Below are 27,078 nucleotides of genomic sequence, written 5' to 3' on the forward strand. Positions count from 1 at the left end.
GAGATTGTTGGTCTCAGATTGGTTTTGACAATTGAGTGTCAACACACTTAACCAATTTCCATATAGAAGTCGAGTACACTATATATGCCGGGCTACAGTTTGTGCCGAACCGGAATTCCAATAGGTGCCAAGCATGATATAAGTAGCGAGTGATCTATATGTGCCAAGTCACAATTGATCCTGAGCAAGCTAGAATCATACATGTGCTCAGTAAGCCAAAATCATACATGTGCTGAGCAAGCCAGAATCGCTATAAGTGCCGAGTGAGCTAGTTTTTCTATATGTGCTGAGCATCATAGGTAGCAAGTGCTGAGTAACACAGTTTGGACATAGTTGTTTGTAATTGCACAAACACCTATCTAAACCATTTTTTGAGCCGACCTAGAAGAATCTCGAGGGATATTAAAGATAAAAATAAATTTTTTATATTTTCTATGCAATCAGCGTGTAGTCAATAAGAAAAATGGAGAAGGCATGCAACCAATAAGAAAAATGCAAGTGAATGAGCGACAAATAAAGATTCAATATGGATCGTAGATCCATACCTAACCCTAGATCTTCGAAATCCTTAAAAGGAGGATAAAATCCCATTGAATGCGTGGATGAGAGAAGTGTAAGGGTAAGCTATAGCGAAATTCAGAGGGAAGTGTGGAAAAGACTTAGAGGAATAGAGTAACATTGTAGTATTCAGTTGATCAGAACAGAGCAAGGGCATCAAATAGATATCAAATCTCAGAGGATCAAGATTATAGATAGCAGATCAAGTGCCTGAATTTAGCAATCAAGGATTGTAAGCTATCAGGGTTATTAGTCTAATCCTCTCTAGCAATTGTATTAGAAGGAGAATCCTATGTTGATAGTTTAGCTTAATAACTAGGTTGTAGGTCCTTTGAAAAGGTGATAAAATCCTTTAACAGGGCGGCACTTCATGTAAAGTGTTTGTAAATCCTTTAAATAGGTCACTATTGATACACTGTAAAGCCTTTAACATGGCAGAACATCAGAAGTGGTCAAACATTATTGCTGCAGTGACTTTTTGGGTATCATCCCCACCCTAGGTTTACCTTCTCATTTTTGAGGGATTCTAGGTTACCAAATTTGGTGTTATGTGTTTTGATGCATGTGTTTAGTTTATGCTTAATTGATAGGTTTATATGCATGCAATTTATTTTTAGTTAAAAGTTTTTAAGGTTAAAGTGTGATACTTCTGATTCACCCCCCTGCTCAAAAGTACCCTTCTCATTTGATTATTCCGACACCCACTTCATACATTCCTAGACAACAATGATGATGTCAAGAATATACCTAAATTTGATAAAGCCAATTTTCTCTTGCCGCACAATTAGAGGAAGGAGATGGAAAATTTTAAAAGAAATTGCCTTAGTAATAATCTTATAGGACACATTGAGAAGGGTAATGGGCTGCCAGTTACAAATATCTTCAGGATTGCCAGCTTTAGGTATGAATTTAATGTTTCTTTTTTCGGTAATAGCTCCTAGGCTTTTAGAATGGTAGGTTTTAACATAAAGTTTTTTCAAGTCGGGACCAATATAGTGTTAGAGTTGTTCGTAAAATTCATAAGGAAACCCATCACACCCCCGTGACACGTCATTAGCGATGGAGAAAACTTCCTCTTTAAGGTCTTAGATGGTGAGAATCGCCTGACAGAAAGTATGTTGCTCAACCACTAGGTGGTTTGTAGTAACAAAAATACACTTTTTGAGGGCTTCCTCCTGACAACCGAATTTATTTGCGAAGAAAACACATTTTCGTAATGGTGAACAAAGGCTTGTAGGATGTAAGTGAGAGTGGAGGGAACATAAGTGCCTTGTTTGATTTATTTAATCCCAAAATTGGTATGACGGACTTGAAGAGCTTGAAAAAACTATTTTGAAGCTTTATTGCGAACGTCCAACCAATGGAGATGAGCTTTGATTTGGGCCCCTTGAGTAGCATAATTATCCGAAACGTATTTGTCATGGCTCAATTTGGCAAGTTTAATTTTCAAATCAACATCAAAAGGGTTAAGGGTGAGAGCCTCAGAAGCTTTCTTGAGAGCAATGGTATTGGATTCATAAGACCTCCTTTGAAAGCTGCCAACTTCCGCCCATAGATGCGCACAAATCGAATGGTTCTGGTAATGGTATCATTCCACCACTGAGTCCACCCTATTTGAGAATGTAGACACGGCTCCAAATTCCAGACACGTAGGATACAAGAAATAGTGGAAGCATGCATCAACATTGATGTATTGAGGAAAAACTAAGTCCAAACAACTTCTTGGACAACTGTGTGCCACAAAATAGAAAAATAAATGGGATAGTGCTCTGATCACGTCACATCTGGCAAGGGAATGATAGGTCAATCTTGATCCTCAGAAAAGGAGAAAAAAAATTGTGCAGTAATCATGGCACAATCGAGACATTTTAAAATATGGTCAGAACCAACTCAAAAGTTGAACTAAGTGTGCCAAACCCCACTATGTTGGCGGTAGTTACTATTGAGATAAAAGAGGACCAATTTATTATGCATGTAGTACCAGGTTTCCCTTTCCCCAACTGTCTAGCAAAAAGGCAAAATGTTGTCTTTGTCAGAAGCGAACTCAACCATATTGAAGTCACCACACATAACCCATGTAACTGAAGGCATGTTGTAAGCCGTCCAGTGTCACAATTGAGATCTTTCCACAGCATTATTGGAAGCATAAACATTAACAACTCTAAAAGAATGATTGTTAAGAGAAAGTAAAAGCCAAATTATTTTGTGCATGGGGTCAAAACCATGCAAAATAATAGCAGAATGAAGACGAGGTGACAGAGGAGTAACTACACCACCTCTACCTGAATCGTGTTGAGAGGAAAACATAATGCCATCAGGCCAAATAACATGACATGCATAGGAAAACATGAAACCAAAAATCTTAACTTCTTGCATACAAGGGAAATCTAAATTACCAAGTCTATGATGTGTATCCCTAGCATAGTACTTTCTAGAGAGGTCTATAAGACCTAGCACATTCCATGATAAAAAAATTCATGAAAATTCTTCTATATCTTCATCATCGTCGAGAGAGGACTAGCTATTCTGTAAGAAAGTTGAAAGTTGGTTAAAGCCACATGGAAATTCCTTTGGACTGGTGGCTTGACATTTTCCCTCTGGTTTCTCAGCACGTTTTGGAGGACTGTGAGAATGCCACACATTCTGAATTGCAATGGAAGATGCAACAAGAGTGGTGCGAGTCACAATCAAGGTGTTAGCCTTGGTGGATGTCATGGTCTAAACCAAGGTTTGAAACCTGTGAAACACCATGGTTTGGAAAAATTGCTTGCGTTCCTAAAACGGTTGGGGTTTGCACTCCAGTTGAATTAGGTGGAACTAAAACAATAGCTGCATATCACTATTTAGGAGCCAAGGTAGACTTTCCCTTGTGCCCAATAGTAGTCCATTGTTCTATTTACTTGCCTTCAGCTGGTTTTCCAGGGGCCTCTTTAGGTGGGGGTTTAACCCTAGGCACGGCCAAAGGCCAATCCCTAATCTTGTGTTCTGCTGACTGGTGCCTATAATAGGTGTTAGGCAGGTTCAAATAAAGCGCCTTTTTTGAGAAGATTTGGGAACCAATCTGTATCTCCATAGAATCCTTAAGATCCTTGGAGAGATCAACGTCAATGCAAACATGTTTTTGGGGATGAGCATTGAATTTTTTTTTTCATGTTCCTTTGTAATAACTTGGCCAAGAGTATTGGTAATGGACTCAATAAAAGGCTAACATGGCAAGGGTAAACCCAGGAACTCTACCTACACAGGAACCCTAAGCTTTTTGTCATTAGAGACAGTGAAATCTCTCAACCATCTTTGAAAAACAAGCAAGGAAGAACAAACAGTCCAAGGACCATTGCTAAAAATCGCATCTACCTGTAAAGTGTTGGAAAAATGAAATAAAAAAAAACCATTGGTAAGGTTTTGCACAACGTCAAGGCAGACTCCATGAGGAGTCCAACCCTTGTTAACCCATTCTTGGAGCATAGCTTCAGGAGGAGTCCTACCCACAAAATACCCTATTAAGGTATATTGCTCTAACCAATCACATGTAGCATCAAATTCTTGCAAAGGATGGATAATATTATGATTACCTCACGAAAGACCTTCGGGATGAATTTGTGAGGTCGTTTGTTCAATGGAGGCGCGATGGCTTTCTCAAGCAAGAGCATGAACACAGCTGGGTCACCGCTAGCTAGGGCCATTATAAACTAGCATATAAACTCCCACAGTAAATGCGGTTCAATTTTGACTTCATTAAAGTGTTGAGTGGCTAAAGATTATTGGTGACATTAATAGGTTCTTCTACATGTTGTACAATTTAGGAACCTTGTGAATGTAGTGTGAGTGCTCTCATATGTCCTTGTTGAGTAGTCATTTAATGTAGTGGCGATACGACCCTTGGGAACACTAGATGTCCCATCTTAGTGATTCAGTGATGCTTATGCCTTTATGTGTTTAATTTTATGATACGTTAATGCTTCATAGCTATATTGTCAGCATAGTGGTTACATTCATGTTATTGAAATGCAATTAACTATGCATTATTAAACAAAAAAAATTGTTATGACTATATTGCATGTCTTGTTCTCAAGGGTTCTTTGGTAGGGAAAGACATCCAAAAAATCATATAATCTCCAATAATAGTAAAAGGTAATATTTAGTATGCTTTTAATGTTTCTAGACTATTTTTGACAAACAATCTTACTATTAGAAAATAACAAAAACACATCTACCTTTAATCTTTCGCAGACATGAAAACATGATAGTGCTCCCTTCATGTATTATATGTGAGTAGAAAAATTTAAGTCACCAGAATATTATATGAAGGAATAAAAAAAACTCCCATAAGAACTTGAAAATTTGTTCGTGTCATGACCCCTTTTCAAATAATTAGAAATAATCATCTTTGCTAAGGCAGGCAGGCCCAAAAATGTGAAGTTTCGGAAAAAGGGGATAATCTTTGGAAGCTAATGGACTAATAAATGAAAATTATTATTAAAATATGTTTCATTAACCCCTCTTGGACGTGAGTTAGGATTACGCCTTCTTTTAAGGGGATTGGAGACATTTTGGGCTCATTCCAAAACTTGATTTTTGCTCATTTCTTTGTTATTCTTCAGAGGCTGCCAAACCTGTGGAGAAGGAGATCCAAGAACGGGAGTTTGCAGGTTTCCAGGGAGACCCAAGAACGGGAGTTTGCAGGTTTCCAGGAAGGCTAAGGACAGGAGTTTGAAGGCATTCCATGTGCATGCTCGTGCAGAGTTTGCTTTTGTGCTGAACAGTGCAGATTTGTGAGTTTTCGAGTGTATTTTTTGTTAGAGTTTGGTGTTTTCGGTTGAGTATTTCATATCAGTTTGGGTTGCTGTTGTATATCAGACTTTTAAATGTTAAAATAGAGCTGAAAATATGTATTTGGATATGATTATACTTCTGTGATAGATTATTAAGTTTTTGTGGTGATTCCGGGCTATTTTGTGCTATTTTCGTGAGCTCGATGAGCATTGTTTTCGTCCTCCGTTTGGGAGCTATTGTGTGCATGTTATACAGATCTGGAAATGTCATTTTATTGGCTGTTATGCTGCTCAAATTTTTGTAAAAATGTCCACTTTCAGATTTATTAATAATAGGTGAAGTTGTGAAGTTTTTGGCACTATTTCTGGCATACCCGATTTGGGGTTTCTTGAGAAATTTGGTGGATCTTTGAGATATTGGTTGTTTGATTTTAAAGATCTGATTTTAGGCTTGAAATATCATTTAAAATCAGTAAAGGGACATTTCAGTTCGAGTAAATCTAAGCTTCCCATACTAATTTGTCTTCTAAATACATTTCATACTAACTTGATATCACATCAGATCACAAATCAATGTGTCAAGATACAATGGAAATCTTCAAACTCTTTCCTTGATTTTATCATTTAGATAATTTTTTCTATATATTTTTAATGATATACTATTTCTCTAATATCATTCATCTGGCACTCTTTCCTGTATAGCTTAACATTCCATACACTAGATAGTGGAAGTAATAATCTACAAAAAATCCCAAAAAACTTGATTATACCAAATTCCATCTATGGTAGAGCTATAAATTTTGTCCCTAGAATAACTAGGACACAAAAAAACATTGACCCAATTTTTCGTGACCTTTTTGTTCTTAAAATGCATTCAAATCATATTAAAATACCTTAAATTAATAAAAAAATGTAAAAAAGTCATGGGAAAAATCTAAGGAACCCTACGAAAGTCTCACAAAATTGGCAGATCACTTAGATATAGGGTGGATTCCATTATGGAAGAAAATTGAATACAAAATTAGTGCAAAAAATGTTTTTATTTAATCTTGTCCTTCTAGTTTTGTTTTTGAATTCTATAAAGGTCTATAGAGAGGAGTAGGACCAATGACAATCATCAAATAAGTTTGAAAAGGTGTCGATCATCCTCAATTGTTAATGGAGATGTGAGTTACCATTAAAATATCAAATAAATTTCTTCTAAATCATGATTTCAAAATGACTCAAGTGTGCTCAAACATATAATTAAATAGTACACACTAATTTTAATATTATAACTATTATGCACTATAATAAATGACGCTTTAGCTAGGAAGTTGTGAAGCTCTATAGTTTATTATTAATATTATATTAGTAGTTCAGACAATAAATAAAAAATAATTAAAATTTATTATGTTTATGTTCGTTTTATAATTTATATTTAAATATATCAATATTAAATTTATACTTTTAGTATACTTAATTTTATCATTAACAATGGTTTCCACCTCAAATAGTAGTTACCGTAACCACTACTTTTCTAATCTCTTATTGCAACCAATGAAATGTTTTTTAGTTTATCGTACCCTTAACAATGGAGTTTTTTATATACAAATGTGGAATATGATTTGATAAGTTTTCTCAAATATTCGAGTGACCGTCCAATACTCCATGCCTGAATCACAATGAATATATTTGATTACTTCACAATAGTCTCCACTTATGATAAATTACACTGTTGATAAATTCTTAAAATTTCCTAGATTAAATACCAATAAATTTTGATCTATGTAAATTCATAGACTTAGCTAACATTTGATTTTAGAGATAGAGAATTATTTGGTGACTATCCTTTTTAAAAGTATGGTAAGTTGTGATCTACGTTACTAAATAGACTTAGCTATTCCGTGATTACCCTCTGAAAAGGTTAAGTAAATATTTGCTGATTTAATCAATAAAAAATCTAAACTTAAATTTTTAATTAATTTTTCTGTTATACATTTTAATCAAGGGTGATTCATATAATTTGCTAAAATTGGATCTCACACTTGAGAAAGTATTTGGTGACTTGCCTCTTAAAAAGTTTACTGAATATTTGCCAATGCAATCAACAATATGAATATAACTTACACAACCTCTTTTTACAATTCGCGAGTTGAAATCTTTTTTTGTTTTTTGCTTTATGTACACATTGTATGAAAATGCCCTTGCCTTCTTTAAAAAAAAATGTTCTCTTTTATGTAGAAATTTGTTTTCTTGATTGTTTCAAAAATCATATACTTTTGGCTTGCAAATATATTTTCTAAATGATTTTTGGTCCTATGAACTAGACAAGTGTTGCCATACGATTACAAATTAAAATGAAAGAATAAAGAATTAGAAATTGTATTTATTTATTTTGTGTACACTAAGAAATAAAATAATAATAAATTACATATATGAAATATAGAACACTATGTTTAACAAGCTATAAACAATTATAAAATACTATCAAAATAGAAAATTAATAAAAACCTAAATAAGAATAAACTATTAACTAATTTTAAGTAAACCTAAACTAATAATTATGAACACCAATAATATGATCCATGGTAAGGTCAAAACTCAAAACTTAGGTAAAAATATGAGGAATAAACTCAACTTAAACCTTCAAAAAATATCTTGCTGAGATATGCAGATAGAATCTACATATAATTCAGTGAAACTATAGCGAACACAAGGTTAGATACATAATTTTGCAGGTGTAATTATATCACTTCACATAAAAAGAATCAACAACATTCCCAACTGAGGCCTACCAGGTTGCGGCCTTATACAAATGAAATTACAATTTCAAAGCCTCAGCTGACATCTTCTCTATCTTCTATCGTCTAAGAATGATCTATCTCCACTCATTCTAATCCTCTACCTTTCCTACAACTATCCAAGCTTCTTTTATAGAAAGGTAAGTCATAAGTTGGCTAATCAAGAATTTAATTATAATATAGCTCTAGACTTCGAAGAGTAAACCAAAATCCACACAAAGTACAATATGAAACCATACACACTTAAATGTAGGTCCTTACGTGTATTAGGAGTTGGCTCCTAATTGTGCAAGATACCATGTAATCAATCGAAACTACACACTTCATTGAATGAAAACAAGAGGAAATAGGGACCGCAAAGAATGACACATAATTCGAGAAATATAGAATTTTAGAACTCGGGTGCTCAGGACAAGGATCTAGGATAGGTCCTCAATATGGTGAGAACTGTGCACAACATGAAAACAAAAGAAATAATGGCTACTTTTTGAATAGTAGTCTAGAATAGAATATATATTTTGGTTAATTTGCATTAGCATAGTATATATGTTCTATGTTGAAGTTGATGAATGATCAACCCACAGCTCCCAAGAATCACCTATACACAAACACCTGTCACGAAAAGAGAAACGAAAAGCTATGGAGGCAATAATTGCCAAATCCATAGATGAGACGTTCTTGATGATGATAAAAAAAGTAGATTGCTATATTCAAAAAGAAAAAATTCTCAATTCTCAATTAATGTTTATGATGAGAGATCATTCTTATAAAGGAGGTCGAAACCCTAAAAAGGTCTAACATAAGTTGCATCAAAATAATTGATAAAAGAAATAATTTATTAGATGCCTAAAGTTGAGCTTAAGCAACTAGAGTTAAAGAGGAGAAATAGACAAAACCAAATGGGAAATACCCAGCTTCAAAAACAGATTGAAATAATGCTGAAAGAACTAGTGAAGGACTGAAGAAGCCTCCAAACTAGGGAATGTTCCTCAATATAGGAACAAAATATACAAGTCCACAAAGTGCTCGAACACTTGCATGTTAAAAACCTATCATAGAAGAATACGATGATAGGATACCAGGGTTTTGCTTTGATACCATGTTGAAGATAATGAACAATCAACCCCACAACTCCCAAGAGTCACCTGAACGCAAACACGTGTCACAAAATCAGAAGCAAAAAGCTATGGAGACAAGAATTGTGTGATGCATAGACGAGAAATCTTTGATGATGAGAAAAAAGTAGATTGTTGTATTCAAAAAGAGAAAAATCTTAATTCTGAATGAATGTTTACAATGATAAAATAATTAACCTAGGTTGCATCAAAATAATAAGTAAAATAATTAATTATTAGATGCCTAAAGTTTAGCTCAAGAAACTAGAGTTAATTAGAAAATATCTAGTTACTCTAATATTCTATAATACCATCTCTCACATGGTTTCGAATTAAATGGAGCTGCATGTTGATTTGTTTGGTGCAATTCACATGAAAGACTTCATTTTTAGCCATTTTTATTAAAAATAATTGTCAACAAAGATAGGTATTGATGAAACCTATTGTCTGATGTATAAGTCTTCAAGAATTCTCCAAAGTCATACAATTTCTTGGATTTTTCAAGAGGTTGTCATTATTCTGCTTTGAAATTGTAGGGTCTAGATTGGTAACTTTTTACTTTTCCAAGAAATGGAAGTAGTTTTAATATGCATAAAATAAAATGATATGTAGGTTTTGTTACAAGATTCAGGAAGAGTTGGCAGATTAATGGATTTCCGGATGATTCATTGATAAACAGAGGAACAAATGTGTTCGTTATAAAGAATTACAAGGACGTTGTTTCTAAAAGAAACATCGTAGACTGAAGACAGAATTAGAAACAAAATTAGAGACAGGATAGGAAACATTCCTATCTAGACTGAAGAAAAAAGAGACAGGATAGGAAACATTCCTATCTAGACTGAAAGACGGACTGTAGATAAGTAGTTGACTATTATAGAAAGTATAAGATATTATCTTAATACCCTCCCTTAATGGTCAACGTACAGATGTCAGAACACTCTATGATAATTGAGACCCTCCCTGGATCTACAAAATGTTGAAACCAAGAAGCTTTGCCAGAAGAGTGCTATGACTCAAAATAAGTTGCAATTACAAAAGTTCATTTTTGTGGAAAAAACGGTAAAACCCAAAATCTCACACAACCTTGCGTATTACAGACAACTTGAAATGATTTTTGAGGAGAAAATCAACAAATCCAGAATCTCACGCAACCTTGCGTATTACAGACAACTTGAAATGATTTTTGAGGAGAAAATAAAAAAACCCAGAATCTCACGCAACCTTGCGTATTACAGACAACTTGAAATGATTTTTGAGGAGAAAATCAACAAACCCATAAAAACAGAAACAGATTCAGAAGGCAAAAAATGCAGCTTCGCCTTGATCAAGACCCGGAGAAGTCGGACGCTGCGTAACACCCAGAACAAGTTGATCGGTGTTTCGATATTCGAAGATTGCGATGATGCGCTGCTTCCAGGTTCAATAATTGCGACCTTTGAATTTGGAATTATGTTCGAGCAGAATATTTGCCAGAGATGCCACGACACGTTTTTCAATGAAAAATTGTGAAAATCTGTGAAGGCACTTTCTTCGAGGTAAAAATACGAAAGACCCAGAAGAATCAGAGAATGACCCAAAAGAGAGCTCAAAAAACTCAGAAGGAATCTGCTGTCATTTTTTGGATCCGCTGGCCTGGACGACAACCCAGTTGAGCTCTCGAAAAACCCACCAAGAATCTGCAAACAAAATATTTTTTCAAAGTTATAAACTAGGCTTTCGAGCAGAATAACAGTCGGTGGCTAGGGAGGTCAGATTTGTAGAAAAAAATGGCGAATTTGGATAAATGAACACTCGAAATGCTGGCAAAGATAGGTGAAAGAGTTGGATAGACAAAAACGACCCTTCAACAATGATTATAGCAGACGAAATACCAATTTTTTCAAGCATTTTTTGGCTCCAAAAAAACGATTTGCAGAAAACGTGAGAAATTTTTGTTTGTAGAAAACGTGAGAGATTTTTTGTTTGCAGAAAATGAATGCGAGTTTCAGAACACGGGAGCAGATTGTAGATAATCGTCCACGATTTCCACGCGTTTTGCAGATGACGGGAGTTGCAGAAAAATGTTTTTGGAAGTCACAATTTTTAGGGCAGACTGGTCGAAATCTCAGACAAACAACTTCAGAAAAAAAAACTAGTTCAAAGCTCAGGGTTTTTAGAAAGCAAGGATCACAAAATAATTTCGAAAACTAGGCTCTGATACCATGTTACAAGATTCAAGAAGGGTTGGCAGATTAACGGATTTTCGGATGATTCATTGATAAACAAAGGAACAAATGTGTTCCTTATAAAGAATTACAAGGACGTTGTTTCTAAAAGAAACAACGTAGACTGAAGACGGAATCAGAAACAAAACTAGAGACAGGATAGGAAACATTCCTATCTGGACTGAAGAAAAAAGTGACGGGATAGGAAACATTCCTATCTAGATTGAAAGACGGACTATAGACAAGTAGTTGACTATTATAGAAAGTATAAGATATTATCTTAATAGGTTTTTCATCTATAAAATCACCTATATAATATATGCTAGAATAGACAAGAAAGGAAAATTATTTTTGATCAGAGTAAGTGAGTCCATAGTATTGAGGACGTTGGAGATACTAAAGAGCTCATTGGGTTGCTAAGTAATGGGTCTGTCTAGGTTATTTCATTAAAATAGAAAAAACTCTAACAACAAATAAATATATGGATGAGTAGTTGTAGCATAAATCGAACTGCCAACAAGGTTTCTATATGTTGTTGTAAAATCTATTGTTGAAGAGTCAACTATTTCCGCTTGACAATTTTATCTATAAAAGGATTATTGTGTTTTAAATTATGCATTCAAAACTTATTTAAAATCCGACCAATATAATTCAACTTTAGAAGAAGGGATGAGATTGGTCACTTTTTAGATTTCCAAGAAATGATAACAAAATCATGATACATTAAAAAACTAGGTGTAGATTTTTCTTCTAATAAAGGACCTACTTAATTAGAATTAGAATTTGAGTCCATCATATTGAATACCTTATAGATATCTAAGAACCTATTTGGCTAGTAACCAATGCGTTTCTCTAGACTATTGGATGAATCTAGAAATAACTGCAACGGAAAAAGTAATATTTGGACAAGAACTTCTTGAATAGTTTCCAATACATTTCCTATAGGTAATTGCATAAACCAATGTTGAAGAGTTGCGTGATGTGAGTTTAAGACTTTTGTGCATAGGTGAAAAAAGGTGTTTAGAATCAACCATACCAAGCTTATTTAAAAGAATTCCAATATACTTTTGTTAGGTAATAAAAATAGAACTCATAACACTGTGTCTTGTTAACTAGAGAACTATGGCCAAGGGAAAACCCTTGTGGGGATGTTACCATGTTGAATGGATATTTTTCAACCGATAGTTTTGGGTAAAAATCTAGTCACAAAATAGGATGACCAGCCACAACGTGTGAGAAAAAGTCTCCCTTACCTTCAAGGGAAGGCTCCCCCTTCTCACTATTCCTTGGATCAACTCAAGGTAAGCAAGAAGTTGAGAGATTTTATAAAATGGGTGTTACCAATATCCTTTCTTCTTATCTTTCAAGAAAGAATCCACTTACTCGTATAGCGAATAATGGGCAAGGTAAATCTCTAACTACACTTCTATCAAGAGTTGGCAACAATGATATTGATAAACTTTCACTAACCCTAAGGCTAGCTGAAAATGTACTGGTTTGGCTCTAAGTCCGGTCGTACTTCTTTATGGAAAAAACTTTGAAAATAGGGTTACAAAGACTCATAAAAGTAAGAATACTACTATTTTGCAAATCAACAAGAAAATATAAGCTACAGACAAAGCTTCTAGCTATACACTTTCACAATTGCTCCTGGTCAAAGCTCTGGCTTCAATTGTTTCTTAACTCTTTTCAAGTCAATTCACTAGAACAATTACCAATAACACAAGACAATATGAATCAAAGATAACTTGGATGAATCGTAGACAAAACTTACAATTCACCCAAATAACAATCTCATTTAAACAAAGTTAAGTCTCAAATGCTCCTTTGTATTCACTCTCTTAAAATAGTACTTACACAAACAATGTTATGCTGGCACAATGTCTCCAAAGTTTTCTTGCATAAAGATTATGATGATTTTACAATGAGGGGGCACTCCTTTATATAGGCAAACAAGTTTAGAAAAAGGTAGGGGAAAAAGTGGGAGCAGCTCAACCAACTTTGGCCTAGTCTAAGTACAAAAAGGAAAGGGTTACATGCAACTGCACATACAACTCGAATTACATCCTTTACATACACATGCAAGTGGCATTATATGTAATTACACATCTTCATGTAATACATCCTCTTCAATTAGAAATATGAAAGAAGAAGAAGATGGAAGAGAGTTGAAACAATCCTGAAGGAACTTGTAGTTGACAATGCAATCCCAGATGATCACATGATTGGGAGTTACTCTATTTTGTACCAGATGTCCAGATGTAAACTCGGAATAACTTTCCAATAGAATCTATAGTACCCATATATATATATATTTGAAGTAAAGTACTTAGCACATGGGAATGCATGCCAATGAAGATTGCTAGTTTTCAAATGTGACTTAGGGTCTTCAAGATGTCATTGCACAAAAAATGATTACTTATAAATGCAACATGTAACGAGAGATGAAAGGTGAGATGAGTGAAAATCGAAGCGGAAAATGGGATTACATGCATGTGCAGATGGTGAATAAGATAGAAAACATTTAATCGCATTTGGTGGATGAGATCTAAAGTGTTGAGACATGGAAAATGGAAGTGGAATATGATGATGGTTTTGCATGAAATGGAAAGTGGAGTGAAGTGAAACGTGCTGAAGTTCTTGGGAAAGAACTTAAAATTTCTTCCAAAATGGAGAAAAAACTGAAATGCAAACAAGCAAGACAAAAAAATAAGCACAAAACAAACACATGCCTTTCGCAAAAAGCTCCAACATGTCAAGATGCAATGCACTTCAACAAGCAATTTCAAATTTGAAGTTTGGGGAAATTCCAAAAGTGTGAAAATGATGCTTGGAAATAGCAAGATAAGCATGAATTGATGAGCAAGTTAGAAAGATTCCACTTACATGAGGATTAAGTGCCAAAAATGAAGGAGAAAGAGCCAAAATAGCAAGTTTTATAGACTTAAGACCAATTCTTCCTTAAATCAGGGTTTTCAAACAACCTTTTGACTTTTTCTGTACATGCATGTAATGGACATTCAATTGTCGAATTTGACTTAAAAGTGAGAAATGAATGGTCTCAAAACACAATATCATGCATTTAAAATTCAAAAACAATCCCTCTTGATCAAAGGTATGGGCTGGAAATGCAATTTTTTGAGTTTTTTGAACAAAACCATGACTTTTTTATTCAAAAATGTGGGCCGATTTTGTAAAAACGTGACAAAAAATGCATGTTTTTGAGTCATTTTTTACTTGTGAATGCAAAAATGACTTCCCCAAATGCATATAGATCGATCAAAATGCAAAAAAGTGGCTTCAAAACGCATAAAAGTGGATTTAAGCAATTTTTCGGACATTTTAAGCAAAAACGTGATTCATCATTTAAGTTTCAAAAATGTTTTTGAGGCAAATGAATCCATTTTACAAGAAAGAAAACTCATTGCCATGCAAAAATGTTTTAAATGGAACAAATCCCATGCAATTCCATTGAGTAAAACTCAAGTTATGAGAAAAAATGAAGAAATTTTGTAGTTTTTCACAAAAATATGCCCCAGATATGAACTCCCAAAAATGGTTTTCAGCACATTAAACTCATCTTTGATGGAAGAAAAATGATCACCAATCAAAAACGTCTTGAATGCAAAAGATTTCATTCAAATCCATGAAGAAAATCTTGAGTTATGGGCAAAATCAGATTCTTCTGGAGCAAGAACACATTTCCTTCTCAAAATCAGATATTTTTGTGGTCATTGCATATTTTAAAACATGTCTTTATGTAAAATTGGACTGTTTAAGGTGAATTACATATTTTAAAATGTGTCTCACCGTTTTGATGCTTAAGCTCAAAATCTCTACTTTTCGTGTTAGTGCATCAAAAAGGTCCACTTTCATAAGCTTTTGATGTAATGGCATGAAAAGTATCCTCAAAAGTGAGTTTTATATGCACTAACATGAAAAGTTTCCACTTTTCATAGATGTGTACATGCATTTGTACATAAAAAGTCCACTTTGAGGCTTTTAAGTTATGTATTTCACTTAAATTTATAAAAATGTCATCAATATGGGTCAAAAATAACATTTATGCATCATATTATTCAATATAACACATAAACATTAGTTTAAAGTGACATTTAAATAAGTATTTGATTTTCAAACAAAAAAATTAAAATGTAACTATATAGTTCTATAGTTACTTTAAGTGAAAAATTAAAAAGTAACTCAACTTAAAATTATAGTATAAAGTGCACTATAGTCACTTTAAGTTATAAATTTAAAGTAAAAGTAACTTAAAACATAACAAAAAGTGAGTAAAATGTTATATCTTTGAAAAAGTGAATGTCAAATTGAAAATATGATATCATTTTTTGAATTCTTGTTGTTGGACCTAAAATTTCCAATTTTAAGGTAGTAAAACGAGTATAACTCTTGATTGACAACTCCGATTGACCTCTAGGTTAGACCTAATTGAAGGGGAATTCAAAAAGGATGACATGAGCCAAACCAACGAACTAAAAACAAACAAATGCAAACTGAAAAGCAAAGAATGGACTATGAAGGCTTCAAAAATAAGCAAAGGCTCAACAGAAAGCAAAACAAAAGATTTGATGAAGGCCTTCAGTAAAATAATCTGATATTTGAATTGAAATGAATCAATGATCCCCATTAAACATTTAAATATCAAATTCAAGCTTAGAGAAATGAGAAACTAGCTTGGAAAAGTTTCGTGTTGTTACCAACATTTTGTGATGACAAAATGCAAGACAACAACTCACAAAATGATCCACTAAACAAAGGTATCTTGTTAAAGAGTCTATTACATACTTATAGTGTCTTGGTCCTTGTTAAAGGCCTAGGTTCTATTAAAAGTCTCAACCTTGTTAATAGTTCCTTGAATCCGGTTAGGAGTTGGTATATAGAACTACAAAATGTAAGTTAGATGAGTTTACTCCCAAAACATGCAATTATACAATATAGTTTCTTGATACAAAATATATAGATACACAAACCTCTTTATTGTTCATATCTTCAATATGTGATCTTTCCTTTATTGCTCTTCACGTATGTCTGATCATTCATCAGAATTCACATCAATACAATTCGCATATGGTTCCTTATATCAAATACAACTTACTCACTACTTAACATTATATAATATTTCCTTTATACCTTTAGATTTTATAAAACTACCCAGTCGGCCTTGAAGCTGTCATACACTTGAAAAAATTCAAAACCAACTCTTGATTTCTTAGGGTTATTATCTAGAATGTCATCCCTAATTAGTTAAATAATTTTTTTGTAAACAAAATAATTCTGTAACCCATAATTACCCAATTACTAATATGCTTTGTACACTACTTTTATTGGTGTTTATTCCATAACTCCTTTCGTACTGTCCATATCGACTTGTGCACTTCCATACGTCATCCTAACATAATGTACTATTTGTCCTTAACTGTGCAAGAGCCAATAATTACTCTATCATCTATACAAATCAAAAATGTCTCTGGTCTGTTGGATAACTGTATGTGATACCTCTTTTAGTTGCCCAAGTATCCCATGTAACCATTGCAGAAATTCCTACAGAATAGAGCATCCCTTATGATGCTGTATTGGTCGAGCAACCAAGGGGATCTACAAGGAGTTAAAAAGTATGCTACGGGACTAGAGGAAAGAAAGAAGAGGTTGTTGACAGTTGAATACTCCAGTGATGATGAAGAAGAAGAGGAACAAGAAGACAAATAGCTAGAGAGAGTCATTTTTTCTAAGCAGCCAGGATGCAAAACAAGGAGATCTTTGAAACGAAAGCTAGAGAAGATTAACACAACCATTGTTAATGAAGAGAGCGTTGTGCAGATGAATAAATTTTTTGATTTTTATAGTGATGTTGAGAAAGAATAGATTGATATCTCTACTGTAAGATATATGATTCTAAATAACTTAATGCTTGAGGATATTAATGGTTTTCTCAATTAGTAAGTCTATGACAAACGTATGGCAAAGAAGGCACCAGTTTGGGAAGAAGATATGGAACTTCAAAAGTCAATGATAAGAACTTTGTGTGTTACATCCCAAATTTTGCCATAAAATTTTAAACTGATTATAGCCGTTGAATCAAATTATTCCTTCATCATCATGTGAAATTGAGTTAGTTAATTATAGTCATTGTATAGATTTAATTATCATATGGAAATGAGTTAGTTAATCATAGCCATTGTTTATTCCTTCATGATCATTTGAAATTGAGTTAGTTAATTATAGCCATTGTATCGATTTAATTATCATATGAAAATGAGTTAGTTAATTATAGCTGTTGTATCAATCTATTCATGACCATGTGAAAGTAAGTAAGTTAATTATAGTCGTTGTACATATTTGATGAGCATGTAAACTTAGTTACTCTGACATTGATGAGATCTCTAACGGTCACTTGATGATTTTGCATTAGCAATTTATAAATCTTGAATTGATGTCTTGGCAAGAATGTTGTTTTGGAATGATTACAGGAATAAGACTGAAAAGAGGGGAAGAATTGCTAAACGGGGTCATCGGAAGGGGATGGTCGAATGGTTCAGTCATCAGAATCGACAGATTTGACCTAAAACTATGTTGGGAAGGTTACTAGGAGTTGGCAACATATTTTATGGTGGAACTGCATGAGCTATAAGTGGAACATTATAATAAATAATGTAAAATAAACATAAATTCTCACCTTTAAAGAATTATCAAATATTACTATTATTTAATTATTATTTTACATTCTCAAATATGATCATATATAAATAATAATAAAATGACACCATTACATTATAAATAATAATCCAATGATGCCACCCTATCATTACGTACACATAAGCATAGATGAGAAAATATAATTAATAGAATAATTATAATTTTTAAAAACCTTTCACCTTCTTTCTTGCTTACTTTTTCCTTCTTTCTTTTATTTCAAGTCAAATTGAATGACTTTCGAATATAATCTTGTAATTGAAGGAAGCTGTAGAGTCTGGCTTATTCTATATTATGGATTCCTTAATTGATTGTCGGCATCCATTCTTTCTCCTTCAGCATTCATATCCTTTTTGACAATCAAATTCCTTGTTTAGATATCCTCATAATTTGCAAAGTCAACCCCATATCATATTGTGCTCATTGACTAAGGTCTATCAAATAGCGGGTCCCAGAGCTAGTTGGTGGATTCATTCCAAATGCCAGGCTCATTTTTAGACTTTCAGGCATAGTCCACATAAGGCATCTGATAAAATCCGTGAACCCTTTTTATACTCTTTTTCCTGTTAAGTTTGGACATAGAGTTATTTCCTTAAGCCGTTAGTTTTGATCATCTACTTCCTTAGTGCTAGCGTGTGTTGATATGACACTGAAATTATAAAGTCTGTTCTCTTTTCTTTCTCATATATATAAATCCGAATATGTAGAGTTATGCTGAATCATTTGTGATCCATGACAAGAAAGTATATCAACCCAGTTTAGAATCAAATGCATCTTGAAATAATTATAACTGAGAGAATGATGTTCAGAGCACCAAGGAATTCACTAGGCGGTAATGCTAGAATATGGTGAAGAAGGTGTGAAGTATCACTATGAATTTAATTTGATAGCACTTTGAAATCACTAGCTTGATGACGTGAAATAGGTGAGGAGGTGTAGAGAATCTAGAAAATAGGAATGTTATTAGAATAAGATAATAACATGATAAGTAATAACATTAGCTCATGCTCATTCCACTCATGAAGAATGTTGTCAAGCCGAGTGGTGGAGATCAGGTTTGTCAACCCACATTTTGAAATCCTTTCCCAGGGTGGAATTAGGCAGATTTGTCGAACACGTGATCTTGTTGATTGTCTAGATGCTTTAGTTATTTTTTTGAATAACTGTTTGAACTTCAACCCACTTGAATACTCTATGGATGGATTAATGAACATCCCAAGCCTGACTTTGGGGTAGGGAGGGCCGTTCTATTAAATTAGAATAAGTGGGGATAACTAATGGTCCCCGGTTGGGAGGTTAAGCCTATGTCAATGCTTCTCCACTCACCAATGCCAAGGCTTGGACAACAAGAAAAAGAAGTTTCACAATTTCACTATATGTTCCTTAAACCTTTGAATGTTTAGTTATGTCAAGAGTAAAGTTTATTACTTTTCAATTATTAGATAAAGGAGTTAAATATTCGCGAATATCTAAATTTGTAATTTGATAATTATTTCTTTTCAAGAATATCTGTTGTTTATTTTTGGTTGAATATTAGAAGTAGATAAATGATCACAATACGTAAAATTTCAAATTGTATTTTTAAAATATTTTGTTTCAAGAACTTCTATTATTTACTTTCAGCTGATTATGAAGTTAAATTCTAACATCTCATTTATTAATCTCGGGAAACTTAGTAGAATGTGCAATGTATATTGAAAAGTGTTTGTATTCAGTTTTTACCGTTGATGGAAATCATAGTCATGTGAAATGAAATAGGAATTTAGTTTTAAATTAAGATTAAAACTTGATTAGGAGAAACTGCATGTTACAATGTGCAACAATGAAGATGAAGAAGAAGTAAAGAATTTGATGGGACAAAATGAGGTCTATTCTATTTATGGGTGGTGATAAGAATGTAATAAGAAGTGAAACTGTTTCAACCATGAATAAAATGATGATTGAGGTAGAGGCAGCTCCTACCACTATAGAGAAAACTTTGGAAGTATCAATAAGTGGTGAGACTATGCAAATTGATTGAACTAGTGTAATAGTTTATATTGATTATAATCCTTTCATAAGTAATGATCAGCCTGAGCCCCATTCCAAAAATATTCAGGATTAGTTTAGATTGATTAAAGAAGAGAAAAGACAACTAGATGAAGAAAATAAGAAAATTGAAGAATCCATGTTGAAATTGCTTGAAGAAGAAAAGAAGCAGAAAGAAGATGAAAAGAGGAGAGAAGAGAAAAAAGAGAAGTTTTAAGAAGAAAAGAAAGAAAGAGAAAGGAAAGAAAGAGAGGAGAATGAAGAAGAAGATAGAAAATCATAGAAGGTGGCAGAGAAGAAACGAAAGGAAGATGACGTGAAAGCATCTAGGTCATCATTTCCTATATCTCTTGCTAACCTTATAGTTGATGATGACGATCAATCTAATTTGATCTCATCCTTGACAAATTTTTTTGAGAACAAAAAGGTCAAAAGTCTATAGAGAACATTAATGGAGGTGACTAACACATTGCACAACACCCTATCAGCCAAATTTTTAGAAGCAGACCTCAAACATAGGGCTTAAGAAGTTGTAAAATCATTTGATGATTAATTTATAGATTTCTTGAATTTTGGTATGTCTAAGGCTCAAATTTCACATGATGCTAATATTTTTAGCATTATTTGTGAAAACATTCAGAATGATTTGCAGAGTCTTGATAGCTGTATCAGGGAACTCTAAAGATGTCAACAAGGTGGCAAGGTACTACACAATAAATGTACTTTATCTCATAAGTTGATCAAAGATTTGGATGGTAAGATTAAAGGGAAGCTGAGTGAGTTGGAAGCTCTAACTTGTCAAATACAACAACCCTCTTGCAGAGTTGATGAGTTTGAAGGACAAGTTGCCGGTTTTCACACAAACATCAGGAAACTACAACTTGAAAAAGAAGAAATTTTGAGAAGACTACCAGAATTCAGAGAGTCTACTTCTCTAAAGATGTCAACCATTGAGAGACAACTGGAAGAATGTATCAAAGCAATGGACAATTATGCCATTTTGACCTACTTTGACCTTAATGTTGTTGAGATTGCGTCATATGCCTTATGTGCAATGCTCACTACTGTCAAAGCAAAAAAGAACATATGGGAAAGCTATGAATAGTTTGAAGTCGAATTTTGATGATTTGATGAAGATATTAGTAGCTTTAGATAGCAAGATAAAAATTTTGACAGTGTTTGAAAGTTTTTGACAGCAAAGACAACATTTTTTTGACAGTTTTTGACTTCCTGACCTTTGTCATTGATGTGAAAGGGGGAGAAGTTGTAGAAGAGATATATGTAATATGAAGTATATGTAATGTGATAGATGATAAGTATTGATAGTTTTGTTAAAGTTTTGTCACTTAGCTAATTTGCCTTACTTTGTTGCCATCAATGCCAAAGGCGGAGATTGTTGACAATTTGCTATGTGTAGTGATGTAATTGTTGTCATTCATGGAATCACATGATATACATACTTTTAGTAAACCTTGGAAATTAACATACTTAACTTTTGGTAGTCAAAATATTCTCGAAGTATAAAAATTGTTCACAAGAGTACATTGTTTTATATGTAAAATGTTTTTGACTTTATATTATGACTAGGGAATATAGATGGAGACATTAGACATGTTGATGGTGATGTGCATAACCTCATACATTAGTACAAGCAATATGGAAAAGATATATTGACAATTTACTAGTGAAGAGAACAACGAAATTAAGGTAAAGGAATTATTTTATTTACAAAATAATTACTTGACCAATTAGGGCCGACATCCTAGATGTTTACTGTAAGTTGGAAAAATATATTGTATTCTTAGGTGACCCAGAAGCAATTTATGGAAGGGCATGGTATTTATGCAAATGATATCTTGATGTGAAAAGTGATATGCAAACTTACCGTGAAGCAATAGATGTGAAGTTTTTGAGAACCTGATTTTGTGATCCAAGATGGAGCTAAGGTTATAGATTAGTTGAGGAGAAGTTACAACATCTATACATTTGTATTTGAGGAACTTAGAGTTCTGATACTTGTTTGGGCAGTGAGCTCTTACTATAATTGAATTGCATGTTTGGGCAGTGAGCTCTTCTTGGATACATTGTACTACAATTTGTAACAAGGTTGGAATCTCCTAACAGGGATTCAACGTCTCCTAACAGGGACTATTTACTAATTTTACTCATTGAATCTTAACAAGGTCCATCCTCCAACAAGGAACATATATATGAGTATATCTTGTAGTGGGTATCATCCCCACTGGGGTTTTGCCTTGGCCAGGGTTTCCTTGGTTAACAAAATATGGTGTTATGTGTTCTCTTTATGCATGGTTCAATGTAATTAATAATATCCAGTTGGCGACAAAATTTGTAGAGTACTGATGCAACCCCACCTCAGTATTCCCTATTTCCAACAATATGCAACATCTTACAGTACCTCTTCTACTTCTTCCTTACTATCTTCTACTACTTCTACTTCTTCATTCCTTGTAAGAACATTTTTCCATTAAAAAAAATGCTCTAGCAGCATCACACACCTTTTCATTTGTATCCTTCAATGGCTTCAGCTTATGTTTCACTCTATCTATTGTTAGTGTGTAGATATTTCCTTGCCCATCATGTGAAACATGCTTCTCAAATAGGTGAAATCTACCATCAATATATGACATATGTCCATAGGTATGATATCACAAAGCACCTCACCCTGGTAGCTTCCAATCTTGAACTTCACTTGGCACTACGAATTGTCCATGACCTTGTGGTCATCCTTTACCTAGGTAATACAATATGGATGAAGGTATTGATATTATTTCTACCGTCAATGATTACATTATAATGTATCTTTATATTTGGACCTTCTGTGAAATAGGCTCCTTATTTGATAAGGTACTTTCTCACCACTTAGCACAAATTTTTTGTTAACTAGAACTTCTCCTCTATCATTATCTTTAGATTGTGAGGATTTCACATCTTCATCAACATGTGTGTCTATGGTCTGGCCTTTAGTTCTCTTATCACTTCTTCCTTGGTGCTAAGTAAATTCAAAGGGCTTATGGCCTTAGTCTCCATAGTGAAAGGAAGTTCCACAAAAATAAGTTCCCATTTGGATTTAATTACTAGTACCAGCCTTATCCTTGTTCTTTAGATCATGATTTTTCCCTCTATAGACCCTTTCCCAAATCTTCCAGCATGACCTCTGCCACTATTGTTATCAAATTTCTTATTTAGATTTTTTTGAATTGTTAGGGAAAACTAGTATGTCTCTTGAATATTATTCATTCAAACTAGACTATTTTCCTCTTGAATGTTTGGCCTCAACCCATTAAGATAAGATGCAACTTTCTCATTGTCAACTTCTGCATGGCTAGTTATAATAAGAACTCAATAGAACTCTTCTATAAACTTCGGAACTTATCTTCCTGAGATCTTTAAGCCTTGAATTTTCTTTAGTAGAGCAAGCTCATCAAGTGTTGGAATCAATTGTCACTTCAATTTATATATTATTTGATCCCATCTACTGATTTTATCTTTTCGTCTTCTATTTTGTTCCAATTGAATCTCTTGCCACCAAATTGTTGTGTGTCCATTCAGTTTTGCATTAACAAACTTGACCCTGTCAAGACCCAAGAAATATCTTGATACTTAAATATTGCTGTAGTTGACTGATCTAATTGATTAATTCCTTTGTGTTAAGATTCTTGAAAAATGTGGGAACCTCAAACTTAGGTCGTTTTTCAAGCTTGAAAATTCCCCCAAAAAGGTTTTCTTTTTTTAGGATCAAAACATCCTTTTCTTCTTGATTATTGTATCTGTTTCCTTATCTTTCATCCCCACTCTTTTCCCTTATGATTAGATTCATCCCTCTATGCATTTTTTCTATTAATGCTTGCATTTGATTTTGGAGGACTCAACCTCATTTGTAACACCTTCTGCACCATGTTCTCTTTGTGCTTCCATATTAACCCTAGTGCAAACTGCCTCATAATGGGCAATCCATCTACACACTCAACCCAAATCACGATCCTAGTACAAACTGCCTCATAGTTATTGAAATGTTTACATAGGAACTCCCGTTATTATACCACTTGATGAAGGGTTCTCTCGTTAATACCACATTACAAAACAAAAATAGATAAACAACATAATTTAACATAATTATGGAATTATAATATACAAACCCACATGGGCCCCTACTTGACATCAATTTGTAAGATAGAGCTGCGACTACAACCTAGAATATCGAGACGCTAAACCTTAACCATTTACACTGAACAAGCTCATATAATATCATTTTATTACACTTTATTAGATAGGATTAACTCAATACAATTTACAAATTACATTTTTTGATGGGTCCACTTCTAGAGAGAATAAGTAGAAAATTGTTGGCCAGATGGGGTATTATAACTCCATTCTCGAATCCTCGACTAAAGTCTTATGGAGGCTGATTACCCAACCTTTCATTAGTTGAGGTAGACCTCATTTTGATTTCATTTAGGACTTTGTCACTTAACCTAAAGTTTGGATAACCAAAATTCATGCAAAAAATATGCAATAGGTACACCGATACATATGATATGGCAATGAAACTCATTTGACAAACTGATATGTCTATGATAAATGTCCACGTATGAGAGTAGAACAATCTGAGCACATAATATCAACATACTAAAATTAGCAAGCTTACACAAATATCAGGTCTACGCAAGAATATCCCTTATTGAAAGACAAAACTACAACACTAGAAATAGAAATATTTTTGGGTGATGGAAGATTGCCCTTACACCTAGGATGGTCTGGCATTAACTAGTGTTCATATTTCTACTTTAGCTCATGCAATCCTTTAAAGAGCTTTATGAACACATATATATAACATCTACACATATCCAAAAACATTACTCTAAGCCTGCTGAATAGAACTCTTCGCTCACTGACCTCACTGAACAATTATCCGTCTGCAACTCTGGAAGATCTTAAGAAGGTGTTGTAGAGGATAAATGCTCTAACGGAAGAGGTCACTAACATCATTAGGGAGTTGGTGTAGGTTTGGGCGGTCCTACACCTTACTTTGGGTCTTCTATTTTAGTGTTTGGTATTTTAGGTGTGCTTGTTTTGTTGCTGAGCTGCTAACCTATTTTGGGTGTTGAGCTATATTAACTTCTTATATTATGGATTTTGGGTACCTATAGAACCAATTTTTCCCACAGTAAAATAAAATAAAAAACAAAGTCAAATTTTCACATTCTAGCATATTCCTAGCAAAATGATCATTTAGAAAATTAAACACATCATTCAATCTTTTATATGAAACTAAATAGAAAGTTCTTAATATTCTAGGCAAGGAAATCCACAAGATCAAATAATGTCCTTAATAATATTGTGATTTTGATGCACACCCTCTTATTAAGTTTAGGTATAGTGGTATGAACGTAATTTCAATTTCTAATAGAATGTTGAAAAGTGCATGAAATACCTAATTAAATTGATGTGACACATTGTAGTTACCTTAAATCATAGTAAGAGCGTTGTTTTCTCTTATTTATGAAAAAATCTCGCATTTTCCTCATGATATCTTACCTTTTTATATTTTGGTTCATGATATAAAGCACATTTGGAATTGAATTATTCTTTTTTCTAGAATTATATAAATGATATCTATTGTAAGTGCTATTGAAGCCAATTCAATGTTCTACATTTGTTTTTTGTAAAAAAATGTATTAATATCTTTAAATCCTTATTTATTTGATAAAAATATAGGTGATTGATTTTTTTTTTATATAAAGCATGAATAGAATAATCGGGAAATATCAAAAGAATTGTGGCTCAACAAGAGACAAACTAGAATTATCTGATAATATAGAGGTATGCTTTGAACTTTGTTATATTTATTGGATTAATTATATCGCAATTAACAAGAATTATATAGTTAAATGATTTGTTTAGTATTTTGATTTAATTGTAATTTTTTTTACTTTATCTTTCTAATATCGGTAGTTAATATTCTTATATTAATTTAATTAATTATTAAATTATCAAAAGTTTGCTTCATTACAACTTGATTAAGTATTAGTTATCTTTTGATTAAATAAGTAATGAAAAAGACGTTGAATCAGGATAGAAGCAGAGTAGTTAAATAATACAATAGAGCACTAAGACAAAATTGTTGCTAGGAATAATAGCCAAGAATGCATATACTGTTTCTGTGTAGACATAATTATAATATAATGTAAAAATAAAAAAGAAATTCGTATCCCTCTAATCAGGCTTAATGGAAAATCTTGCAATCATATAATCATTGTTTATTAGAATATTATTAAAACTAAATACTTAGATAACATTATAAAAAAGAATTACCATCATAAAATAGTGCACAGCTTTAAAATGCTCGTAAACCTTATAATTTATTACACAAGAAAGAGGAAACATATATGAAATTCAAGAAACATAGAGAGAGAGAAAGTTGTTATTGTAAGCTTTTTGGTACAATAAACAACTCTCTGCTTATCATTCTCTAGAACACAATAGTTTATATGGGGATAGTTAGAGCCTATTATTTTACAAGCATCTACAAAAAATAGAAAGAGAAAGTCAGGGTAATCACTTTATATTTATTGGTACTCTTGACACCTGAATGATAGTTAGTCTAAGAAGACAATAAGTGATAATAAAATAGGTAAAGCCTACTATTTGTTACTTATTTATCTGAAACACATAGTGAGTGAGAGTAATCATTTGATATTTATTGGTACAATCTACACCTTAACAACAGCCAACCTAAGAAGATGATGACTTATATAGAGAAAACTACAACCTATTGCTTCATGCATGTGCAGGAGAAACATAGAGAGAGTAAGAGTCATCAGTTTATATTTGTTGGTATAGTAAGCACCTCAATAGTTGTTATAATAATGGCTCATAGAGA

At 33.2% G+C, this 27,078-nt stretch overlaps 1 protein-coding gene across 5 annotated transcripts in view; it reads left to right on the forward strand.

Annotated features, from left to right (window-relative positions):
- Positions 1-27,078, forward strand: part of LOC149564757 (MADS-box transcription factor 15-like) — a 287,442-nt gene that overhangs the window by 118,159 nt on the left and 142,205 nt on the right. For 2 of the 5 annotated variants that reach the window (XM_089818349.1, XM_089818350.1), the window contains exons 2-3: positions 5,160-5,330; positions 25,940-26,018. In XM_089818349.1, the coding sequence (XP_089674475.1) occupies positions 5,160-5,330; positions 25,940-26,018 (250 nt within the window). The remainder of the gene's footprint in view (positions 1-5,159; positions 5,331-25,939; positions 26,019-27,078) is intronic. The other 3 variants (XM_089818352.1, XM_089818354.1, XM_089818353.1) reach the window with 2 other exon arrangements.

Source organism: Cupressus sempervirens, chromosome 3, assembly GCF_028749045.1.
Source record: "Cupressus sempervirens isolate cs-2001-9-10 chromosome 3, ASM2874904v1, whole genome shotgun sequence".
NCBI lineage: Eukaryota > Viridiplantae > Streptophyta > Pinopsida > Cupressales > Cupressaceae > Cupressus > Cupressus sempervirens.